The 11,565-nt window shown below is 56.5% G+C and overlaps 1 protein-coding gene across 1 annotated transcript; it reads left to right on the forward strand.

The window, feature by feature from the left end:
* Nucleotides 1–945: 945 nt before the first annotated feature.
* On the forward strand, nt 946–3,771 carry snai1a (snail family zinc finger 1a). The gene is made up of 3 exons (XM_086117548.1): nt 946–1,261; nt 1,703–2,203; nt 2,640–3,771. The coding sequence occupies exons 1-3, from the start codon at nt 1,186–1,188 to the stop codon at nt 2,822–2,824; spliced, it is 762 nt and encodes a 253-aa protein (XP_085973674.1). The 5' UTR covers nt 946–1,185; the 3' UTR covers nt 2,825–3,771.
* Nucleotides 3,772–11,565: the final 7,794 nt, after the last annotated feature.

Here is an 11,565-nt window from a genome sequence, read left to right on the forward strand (position 1 = left end):
TGTGATCTGGTGACTGTGTGTGGCAGCATATGATTTGCGCCATTTTCATTCTAATTAAACCCCCGAATGAGTCTTCTGTTCTGTAAAAAGTCAGCATTTCGTTTCCATTTTATTTGAAGCTATCATCCGTGTTCATGCAGTCAACGAGCGTCCTAAACATGACCAGAAGCATTTGCCTTTGCTTATAAACTAGATTCAAATATTGATTCTGTAAGCCTATGTTATATTCATTAACTATTCTCATTTTATGTCTGAGCATCGTATCTTTTCACGTTAAGAATACCTCAATTCTATTCTGTTGTTTAATAATTGCTTCGACGTGTTTTTTTATGTTGATAGGTTCTGATTGGCTGTTGAAGTAAGAGAAGCAGGAAGTGATTTTCGTCACGAGGACAGTTGTGTTCTCGAACGTCTTTTTCCCCCTCTTAATAAAACTGCATTTAAAGGACTCCGTCTCTCCTTTTGCCGTTCGTAAAGTAGAGCTATCCGCTAAAAACAACGAATCTCTCCATTTACAATTCCATCAAACTGCCCTCATTTATTTGCTGCCCCCGTAAAAAAAGTTTGACCGGCCTGACACAATCGCGATCCGCCTGCATGAATACATGTAATAACCGCTCCTCTTGGTCCGGCGATTGGAAGTTCAGAGCGCAAATGTGGCCCAAAGCGAGGCTTTTGTATCATTGCCTCGAGTTGCTTATTGTTCTAGCGATAAGCAACTCGCTTTTTGAGAACGGAGCGGGTCATTTGCATTCATCTCAGCTCCTTCGCCATCATCTGCGAACGTGAGCTCCGCGTTTGGCTTGCGGAAGGAGGTCACGAAGCCCCTTTCCTGCACACAACAGCAGGACGAGGAGGAGGAGGAGGAGGAGGACGGAGCTGGCGGTGGTGGGGAGGGCCCTCGGGGCGAGCACACCCCTTGCGCCCGTGTCAGTATTTCAGAACAGAGGCCAGCATTTAGTCATTCTCCGTTGAAAGCTGCAGGCGCGCCGCTCTGCCGAATATCCGCTCCACCTTTTGGACTATTGGCGCATTGAAATTTGAACAGATATATTCACGTTTGTAGATTTCCCACTTGGCGGAGGACGATTTTACGAACCCCCGTTTGTTGTTAGACTGTGCCCTTTACCCGTCGCTGGATACTTTTACGCACCGTTTTTTTTTTTTTGAACACGCAAAAGGACAATGCCTCGGTCTTTCTTGGTTAAAAAGTACTTCGCCAAACAAAAGCCAAACTACAGTGAACTGGAATGTCAGAATGGTGAGTGATGAAACTTTCTATTTTGAGTTCCCAAAGCCCTCCTTACGTAATTGCGCACGTTGGTGAGAAAGTCCCCTTTTTCCAGTGCAGATGCTGGAAGTGTGCGTGCGTGGTGGGGATATGAGTGGGTGTTTTTTTTTTTTTTGCCCCCTTCCCCCGCACGCACGCGTTTTAATGTGGTTTGACTCCACATCCTGTCACTCCCCGATAAAGTTGCGGCCCGTTATATGCACTTTCCCCTCTTCGTGGCGGCAGACAGAGCGCCATTCATGTTACAAGCCCTTGCGAATACGTGGGAGGAAACGGCCCACGAAGCCTTCCAATGGCTGCAACTTTACCCCCCCCCCCCCCCCCCCCCACACATGCATCCAATGCGTCTTATTTGATCTGTAGCCCGTCGCTGTTGCCGTAGTTTGAACTCTGCCTCCATCTCCTCCTCAGCGACGTCAGCGGACAAATATCCTCCGGCCGAGCTCTCGTCCGCCGTCGCCTGCTTGACGGCCGGTCTGGTGTGGGACCTCAGCGCGCTGCCTGCTCTCTACCTGCCCACCCGCCAAACGGAGCCCTCCGCCGTCCCGGGCCCCTTGGACCTCAGCTCCCCGTCCAGCCTGAGCAGCAGCGCCAGCAGTAGCGGCGAGGAGGACGAAGGGCGCACTTCGGACCCCCCCAGCCCCGAACCGGCGCACGCGTACGCCCCTCGTCAGCGGATGAAATGTACCGGCGCCGCGGCCCGCGTCGGCCCGCCGGAGGAGGAAGAGAGGGAGGCCCCCGCCGCCGCCGGCCGGCCCGCCTTCCTCTGCAAGCACTGCCCCAAAGAGTACACCAGCCTGGGGGCTCTGAAGATGCACATCCGCTCGCACACCCTGCCCTGCGTGTGTACCACATGCGGGAAGGCTTTCTCCAGGCCGTGGCTGCTGCGCGGCCACATCCGCACGCACACGGGTGAGATCCCCGTCTCCGCGCGCGCACGCAAATCAAAGGTCAAAGTCTCCGTTTGAAGTGCGCCGAAGGAGAAGGCGAGCTACGCCGATCAATGTGACGTCTTCAACGCTCGATCGACAGACGCGATCGCATGTCGACTCTGCGCTCATTGATCGTTCGTTGCGCTTCACGCGCCGACGGCGACGGCCCCGTGACTCCTCGTCTTATCCTCGACACAATGAAGACAAAAGGCTTTTTGCCGAGAGGCGTTATCGCATGCTAATGTCATCCGGCCGTGATTTAATCACGCTAATTCACTCCCGCCTTTCTTCGTTATGGACACAATGCGCGCGCGCGCGTGCGAGAGGCGTTACGAAGAAACGCTTGCGAATTCAAAGACGGGGAAGCCGCGTTGACGTTAACATGTTGCCGCCTTGTCGTTGTTCCCCCGTTGCAGGCGAGCGCCCCTTCTCCTGCCCCCACTGCAACCGAGCGTTCGCCGACCGCTCCAATTTGCGAGCTCATCTGCAGACCCACGCCGAGGTGAAGAAGTACCAGTGCGGCGTCTGCTCTCGCACCTTCAGCCGCATGTCCTTGCTGCAGAAGCACAGCTCCTCGGGGTGTTGCTCCGCCACGGCGTGACGAGACTCCCCGGATCGGGACGGCGGAGGGCGGAGGGACCGTCGACTGCTGAGAACCTCTCGGTCGACTTGGAAGGAAGGGGTCCTCGCCGTGGACCCGCACGCGACGGGGCTCGAAGCGCGGCGCCTCTTTTCCATGCTCGTTTGAAGCCTCGGGGCCCGTCGGACCAAATCCGAACCTTACTTGATGTCGGCCCCTTCGCCGCCATCCCGCGCGTTCCGAAGACCAAACACGTACTCGACTCCTCGGGGTAAGGGGCCTTCTTTCCCGATTCGCGGCCCGGACGCGGCTGCTGAGAGGTGGGCCTGCGTGGGTGGTGTCCACCCCCCCCCCCCGACGCGCACGCGCATCCGTCCCTGCGGCGCCGCGGCGCGGATAGCCGAGGTGCTAACGGGTGCTTCGGCGGTGACCTCCGCCGGCGGAATCGCAGGTGACGTCCGCCGCTCTTGCTCTTGAAAAGATGCCGCCACAAAGGACTTTGACTCCCCGAGGAAGGCGGCCGTCTTAAGCCTCCGTTTCGACGACAGCGCCGCCTTCGCTTTCGCCGATGAGTTCCGCCGATAGGAACTCGGCCACGCACTCGATGTTACCACAGTGTTCAACCGGAGAGGTCGAAGCCATACGCCAAATGAATCGATGCCGAGAAATGTCTTTCATCTTTGTCTTGTTTACCTCATAGCGCCGTTTGCGGCTTTCTTTCGTGGAGAACCAAAGAGATTCAAAGCAGAAAGGCTGGGACCAAAGCTCCCCCCCCCCCCCCCAAGTTTACACCACGCTGGCCTTGATATGCGGCGCGATCCCCGTAAACGGACAGCACGGAGATGAGCGCTGTCATTTCTCGAACACGTATGGCGATGCTTCCTAGTGCAATGTGCAGATGATGTGTGATTTCCATTTTGTAGCCCGCTTGTCTTCAGTGTTTCATTCAATAAAGTAATTTATGTTTATTAAAAGCTGCTTTTTGAGCAAAGGCGAGGAGGCGCGCGCTACACCCGCCGCGACGCCGGGGAACGAAAGCGCTCCCTCCGCACGTCACGGGTCCAATCATTAACTGGCATTTCAGCATCCCGACATGGGACGTTGTGCAAAAAGGCATTTTGCAGATGCGCGGGCGAAGGGGCCGCGTGACGGATGGGGGCGGGGGAGGGAAATCAATGCACCTGTTGTCAGTTTCCACCTGCCTTCTACGTCTCGCCGTTGTCGCTGCGCAAACACTCGCTGGCGAGATGAGCGCCAATAGCGGCCCGGGACGAAACGGCCAACTCCAAAGGCAAAATCTTTCAAAATTCTTCTCTGAGCTCAAACCTTCCAGGCGACACGCATCAACAACATTTTACGTTGGCCTACCTCAACTAAGTCTTTTAAGCTCTGCTGCTGTGAAAATTGGCATTTTACCCCCCCAAAAAAAAATTAAAAGTTGACGGGACGGTTGTCCCCCTCTGGCGCAAAGTTAAAGTCCAAAGGGCTTGCCGGCCGGCCGGCCCCGTTGCGGGTCATTCGTCACGGAGACTTCAAGGACTGGTTTCGGCCAAGCAGCAAGCGAGTTTTCATTCTGTGCTGTTTTTGTCAGACTTGTTCTGATGCGATCCAACTAAGAAGATCTGATCATGAAAATAGACGTGCCAGTGAAGGAATTCAAAAATATAACGATTGTACGTCCCCCGACGAGCTTGAACGGAAAACAGCTCAACGAATGCGTTTATTTTCCATTTTCGGCGCGTCAATTAGAGGAGGGGGTTCATGGGAAATAGAACGCGGCGCCGTTCCACACGGCCGTGTGATCAAACGCTGGTGTCAATGGCGGCTTTGTAAAGGCGGTTCGGGGACATTCGTCTTGCGTCGGATCCTTTCAGATGCGGCGATGGCGTCGAGCGACTTGGCTGCGGCCTTTGAAAGAGAAGCTTAGAAGAAAGCGCCGTATGGTTTTAATCACTCCCAGGGCTGAGCACGAATGCTCAGCGCGAAGCGATCCGAATTCGAGAAGGGAGGGGGGGGGGTCTGCGTTTCCAACTCTTTTGTCATCGGGGAGAGTCGAACCCGTCGTCCGTCCGAGACAGTGAGTCAGTGCGTTCTCACCTTCCCGCGGCTCCCCTCGCTCTCCGTCACTCCAGTCGGATTAGTCAGGCAGCCGGGCCGCGGGGGCCCGGTCGGGCCAGGCCGGAGTGAGGTCGACTGTTCTTCTTTCCTCCTGACTCAGGGATATCCGCGTGCGGCAGAAAGCCTCGCAAAACGTCCGACTCACACATTTCCGAGGGACGCTCAAAGGTCTGCGACGGGTTCGCGGGAGTGGAAATCAATGAGGCGCCCCCCCCCCCCCCCCCACCCCCCGGGGCCATGACGGTCTTGTGTCTCACGCAGGATGAGCCTATTAAACTCTCAGCTGTTGCCAGTTAGTTCAGGCCTATTTTCAAAATGTCAGCCGGCAGCTCGTCTCGTGGTCCGGACCTCGACTCGTCGCTTGACTTTTTCGAATGCTCGTCTTTGTTTTGGGGAGCGAGCGAATGCGAACGGCTGACCCCATCTACCAATTTTGAAACCCGGCCTCGCGTAAAAGAAAACTCATGATGCAATCTGTCTTTTTCCAAATGCCGCCGTGACTCTCTGTCTTCTCGTCCCGTTGCAATCTTGCCACAAATGTTGTTGAGCTTGACTTGGCCAAGCGAAACGCTTCGCTGGGCTCATTTCGGCCTTTTTATAGAGAAAAGAAAACACAACGCGCTCCCCGTCTCGTTGCTCGAGGAGAGCAGAGGCCCGAAATGTGAAACCCGAGATGGTTTTCCCGCTGTGTGCTCTGCAGTGCCAGAACACTCACTGTAATTTACCAAAAGTGGCTGCTATTTATGCCATAAAGCATGTGTTTAACATTCCTGAGTCCACTCATGTTTGTATATTCCTCTCTCTCTCCCCCCCAGTCGCTCTCTGCCTGACTCGACAGCAGCATTTCTATTTATGTGTGTGTGTGTGTGTCCCTCTTCACAGAAGGATCATCTCTCCCCCTCTGAGAAAAGGCGGACAGGAAGTCGGAGTTTACGTTGGCCCACTTTCTCCCCCCAACCCCCCTGAAAAATCAGTGCGGGCCGAGGAGCCGCAGGGATCAAACGCCGTTTCTCCCGCAACACGGCCCCCCCCGTCAGCTGTCCCGGCCGCGCCCGCTCAAACGGCCAAAGCTTTCTGGGGGGAGTTTGTTGCTGCCAAACTATCGGGCGGCGGTTGGGACTCGGAAGGAAAGGATGTCGCCGTCAGCATTTCAGAAACGAGACCCGTGACACACGAGGCTCTGAGAGAGAGCGAGAGAGAGCGAGAGAAAAAAAAAAAAATCCCTCCAGTCACCGTGGCCTGCTTACAGATGGAAACGTCTGTTATGCAAAGTTGCGTTGCCGTTTTTCATTTGACCGTGGCTATCGTTGCAGCTTCAACGTCCCACCTCGTGCGCGATGCTCATTTTCGCACCCATTATTAGCAGCTCGCCGAAAAAGGCTTCGGCGCTCTCGATCGGTCCTTCCATCAATTTTCCAATCCGCTCGTCCTCGCCGGCGTGCCGGAGCCCATCGCGGCCGTCTTCGGGGGGCAGCGGGCGGGGTACGCGCCGAACGGCTAGCCGGCCAAACGCAGATGAGCGACAACCGTCGGCGCATTTCGAGTGCTCCGTTAACCGGCCGTGCGTGTTTTGGGGGGAACGTGGGAGGAAAGCGGAGAACCCGGAGAAAAGTCCACGCGGGGAAGGTCGCGGCCGGAATCGAACCCCGCACCTTTGCACTGCGAGGCGGACGTGCTAACCGCTCGAGCGGCGCTTTTGATTCAAAAAAAGCAAATTCGACATTCCTTCCCCTTCCAGGAAAATGAAGAGTTTGCGAGCTCATGAAAGTTTTTCAAGTTGCGAGTACGTCGGCGAGAGCTCATTTCACTCCTCTGAAGTGCAATCGGGACCAGGACAAAACGTCTGCTTCCAGTAAACAAAAACAACAAAAAAAACAAAGAAAAGAAGGCCAAAAGCGATAACTCCGCAAGTATGTTAAATGATGGACTTGATCAGGCTGCGAGGTCGCCTCAGGGCTGCGTCGGAGAAGCGGTTGGGCGGGTTTAAGGAAGGGGGGGGGGGGGATAGGGGCACATATTAAAGCGTAATGAATCACACACTCAGTCACAGGGTCGTCGGCTATGAATGTGCTCTCTGTTGGTTTTCCTGGAGCCCGGAGTTTACTAACTGATGACGCAGGCCCGACTTGATCAGAGACATGTGTTGCTGCGGCGCCGTTGCCAGCGAGAAGCGGAGCCTTCGGAAAAGGAAGGAGGGGGGAGAGCCGGAGGGATGCGTCCCCCGGGACGTTGCCTCACACCGCTGTTGATGGGGCAAGAAGAGCGCCGAGGAGCGGGGAGACAATAAGCCCGCGTTTACGTCGGAACGTCTCTCGACCGAGTTGTCGTCTCTGTCGAAACTGCCCCCCGTTCTCGCGCGGGAGGTCGGCAAAGGCCACGGCAAAAGTCACGTCTTCGTCACCGCTCGCCAAGCCAAGCGCGGCTCGATCGCCGCTCGGGACCTCGGGTTAGGCCTCGAGGATCCGAGACGGAACCTTCGGATATGTTGACGCTCCTCGCGGCATTTTAGGAAATGCCGTCTTTGTCCCGCCCGAACGCAAACCGGAGAATCTTTTCCCAGACGAGCTGCGGGAAGACGCCGAGCTGTCGCCGCGGGCCTTAACCCGAAGATCGGCATTTCTGTGCACCTGCCACGACACGTCCGCGCATAACAGCGCGCGAACGTCATCGGAGAGCGCGGCGCGAAACACGTCGCCTCACCTCGCGAAGTACGGCAAGCCCGGTCCTGCCGGAGCGTCGGCGAACGTCGCTCGCTCGGTGATCACGTGTCCGTCATTTCACGTCTCGTAGTAGCTTCGAGGCATTCTCATGGCGCCGCCGGTTCGACGCGGCGGAGGCTCGTTTCCTCTCGGCTCAAACGGTCCGGTACGTTTGGATTCCTTGCGTCGTGTATCGGATTGTCGAGAACAATATTTGGCGACGTGAGCGCACGCCGAAGCGGCAGCCCAACCGTATCGTCGCTAACGGAAAAACAGCTGAATGTATTCATTCCAAAAAAATGTCGGGACTTTTTTTTTTCTAGCGCATCCGGTTACGGGGAATCCAGTCCAAAAATGATCTCGCGGCTCGGCTCGTTGGTCTAAACGGGGCGTTCTGGAATCTGAATTAAGAAACCAAATCCAGCCGTTTTGATCCATCTCAGGGGGGGGGGGGGGCGGACGTTTTGCGACTTTTGCCGCGATGACCTTTATGAAACGAAAGCTTCATTTGCCCGAAATAAAACTAAATGGGAAGTCAAAAAGTTGACTCGCGCCTCAGATGAAAAAAAATGTTGTTGACCAGCGCAGTCGCTCATCGATGAAGGACTCGGCCGTGGAAGTTTCCGAGCCAACCGCGGGTCTCGCCTGAGCCGTCTCTCGGGGGAGGACAAAGTGACTTTCCGCCAATAGGGATGCCGAGCAATCTCATCAATGACGCTCCGGTTATGGCCGGAGACGTCGACGGCGTTCCCCGGCCTGCCGGGACGCACGCAAGCACAGATGTAGGTTATCGCACGCGCGTCAGTGTACGCTGCGGCGCGCCGGTCTGCGTGGGAGGCCCGCGTTACAGCTGCTCGTGATGGAAAACACCCGGAGAAAAGCATCGGGCTGTCGGCGCCGTTGTGACGCACGGCTGCCATCGCCCCCCCCCAACCCGCCAAACAAAGCCTTCAAGGCTCAACTGAAGTCCGGAGCCATGTGTTTGCCGCCGGCCCAACTTTCAAACATCTCCTGGCAAACAATAGACGCACACATCCACATGCGAGTGCGCCGGCACCGGCCTGAATTCTCCCAGCCGCGCGCATGTTGAAGCCATTATCCTGTTGCTTGTTAAGTCATTACTCTATAGCTTGTTATTTTCTCAAGCACGAGAAAGCGCCGAGAGATTTGCCGCCCGACGCAGCCTCCGGATACGGGAAGGTACCCCGACATGTGAAGAACCCGTCCAGGCCAGAAACCCGAGGAGGAGGGGAAACAAATCCTCCGCGACTCTCCGTAGGCGCTTTTGTCGATACCGCCAAGACGTCCGCCGCCGAGCTGCCGTGATCTCCGCGTTCGTTCCCGATGACGCGGCCGAAAGGGTTCTGTACTCCAAAGGGACTTGGGGGGGAGATTTGACATAGTCCAGGAGCTTTGACATATTCATGGTGGATCTCAGACATCTGGTTTCCATTCCCCCCACCCCTTTCCCAAGACAGCGATTGCTGGCAGCGATGCTTTTCAATGAAATCGTCCATCTCGCTTCCTGTGCGATCAGTTGAGCAGAAGTGTGTAGAGCGCAAAGTATAATGAAAGCCCCGCACAGGTACTGCGGAGAACGCGTTCCACTTTGATTGTTTTTTTTTTTTTTGTTGGGGGGGAAGCCGCCCATCCTCCAGCCTTGACACCAACTTCAGAGTTTATTAGCAGCCACTTTCACAACATCCTTCCCGAGGAGAAGCTGCGAGCAGCCACGCTCTCGCCACGCCGCTAATGGGTGACACATGGCCCTTAGCTGCACCGCTCGCACCCAAGATCAAAGGCCTGGAAGAGCCGCGCAGCGATTTGGAGCCCGAGTCCCCCCGCCCCTCCGCCCTTCCGCCTCCTCTTTGACACCCACGCGGCACGTCCGAGCGCGGCCAAACGGCCGGGCGCCTGTCCCGACTGCCGGTGGGAACGCCATTCGCGCCATCCACATCACGGCGGCCGATGCGTATTCCGGCTGCGGACGACGTGAGATCAGATCACGGCGTCCAAATGAGGCGCACGTCACCGTGAGAGCCGAGAGTGCGAAAACGATCCCGACTCGGTCCCCCCCCCCCCCCCCCCCCTCGACCCGTGGGCGGAGGAAATGGAATTTCTGCAAACCCGACGGCGTCGATTGTCCGCGCCGACGCCCGCCGCCTTCGTTCGACCAATCGACTCGCCCGCCCCGAGCGCCTTCGGCCGGGCGAAGGGGGCCGAGAGACGACGGAAGGGGGGGGGGGGGGGGGCCGGTCGGGCAAAGGCAGGAAATCCCAGCGCAGCGTGAACTATTTTTCCCCGTGCGGCGTTCCGGCAGAACAGCTCTTTGTAACCATCGGGCCGCCCCCTCGGTCGGGCCTCTGTCTCTGATAACCATCCGCCGCCGCGCGAGAAGGCAACCGCGCCGCCGCCGCCTCGTGAAAAACAATCCGAACCTCCGTCACACACATATGTAGTCGGTTGACTTGCGGGCCATTACTCAGCAGCGTTTTTGCGGATCGGGGATCAAAAGCTGGGGTTGCCCTAAATTTCAACACAATCTCCCCGATGTGGTCGGAGCATAGACAGAGAGGCACCTTATGAAATGAAACAGGCATAATTCACGTTTCTTGACTCTCCAATCGCAGCTCTCGCAGCCTTTTGTTTTTTTCTGTCCCACTCGACAAACGTTCCTCGGCATTTATCCGAAATCTCCTCGGTATGGCTCGGATCACCGAGGATGCGCGTGCTCTTCATGTGATTCCAATGTCCGCCTCTCCCCTTCGCGTGACGCACATTCCTTCTCATTAAGACCAGACCGTTCGACGGATGACCAAAAACCATTCAGGCAGGGGGGTAAACATCGAGCCGTCGCGATCCCGGCAAACGCGCGCTTCCACATGTCGCCGTTCAGTTCCGTTCGGGAGTTTTTTTTGCGAGGCGGCAACCAGGAAGCGTGCCCGCACGCGCGTCTGACCGGCGAGACCACGAGCACAGGTCGACGGGCCTCCCAAAGAGCCCGCAGCAATCTTATTCGTCCCGGACGCAAAAGCTCCTTTCAAGCCTTCTCGATGATGCTCGCTTTCAACGGACGCCGCTCTCGTTTCTTGGCGCCTTTCAAAAGCAGGACCGTGTTGGTAAATGCCAGTTTGTCTGAAGGTGGCAAGCGTTGGATAAAACCAAGAAGCAGATTGGTGCCTTTCTCCTCTTATCAAAACCTCACAACGTGATCCGCGTGTGAAAGTGGTTCCACCTGCGGCAGCTACAATGACTTGATTCTTCCAACTGTTGTTTTTACCGCCAGCCCGACCGTCTTTCCGCGATGCGTGTTTACATTGCTGCCGTGGTACTTTTGACTTTGGCAAAGGGTCCTTCCATCACTGGAAGAGCAGGCACCTTGCGACAGCTGGGTTGAATTATCCGTTGGGGCGGGGGGGGGGGGGGGGGCTTTGTGAGGAGGCGAAGGGGAGGTGTGGAGACTCCTGGCGCCAGGATCGGGCCAGCGGGTCAGGGAGGATGACGATTACCAAAATACTAGCAGGCAGTGTTTTTGGCGGGGGGGGGGGGGGGGTTCCTGGCTCACACGGCTCTCAGCTACAGGATGGGCAGGCGGGCAGGCGGGCAGGCGGCCGACCGCGGGGGCTTTTGTGACCGCGAGAGGGACGCTCCTACTTCCACTTCCTCTGCGATAGCCCCTTCCTGTCATTGAGAAACACAAGCATTTCCATCGCTCTTTGTTCAAACCACCGATATTCCGGATTGAATAGAACGAGGCGGGCTTTTATTCGAGGCTGGCACGGAGCTCATTTTACACGCAAACCTCATCTCTTCATGTCTCGGGTCCATCGGGCATTCGCTCACTCATAAAATTCTTCTGGAGCAAATGTCCACGCGGCGAGGCTTCGCCATATTCTCAGCCAACAGTCGAAGGTGCCGCTTGCCCGCGGGGGACATTTGCGGTGT

Source organism: Hippocampus guttulatus, chromosome 8 (assembly GCF_054856545.1).
Source record: "Hippocampus guttulatus isolate MCC_2025c chromosome 8, RoL_Hgut_1.0, whole genome shotgun sequence".
Lineage (NCBI taxonomy): Eukaryota > Metazoa > Chordata > Actinopteri > Syngnathiformes > Syngnathidae > Hippocampus > Hippocampus guttulatus.

Excerpts from the sequence above, each read along its gene's own strand:
- snai1a (XM_086117548.1), top strand. The coding sequence starts at position 1,186 with ATGCCTCGGTCTTTCTTGGTTAAAAAGTACTTCGCCAAACAAAAGCCA. Across the intron at positions 1,262-1,702 it reads TGAACTGGAATGTCAGAATG|CGACGTCAGCGGACAAATAT; the intron begins GTGAGTGATGAA and ends TCTCCTCCTCAG. Across the intron at positions 2,204-2,639 it reads CCACATCCGCACGCACACGG|GCGAGCGCCCCTTCTCCTGC; the intron begins GTGAGATCCCCG and ends CCCCCGTTGCAG.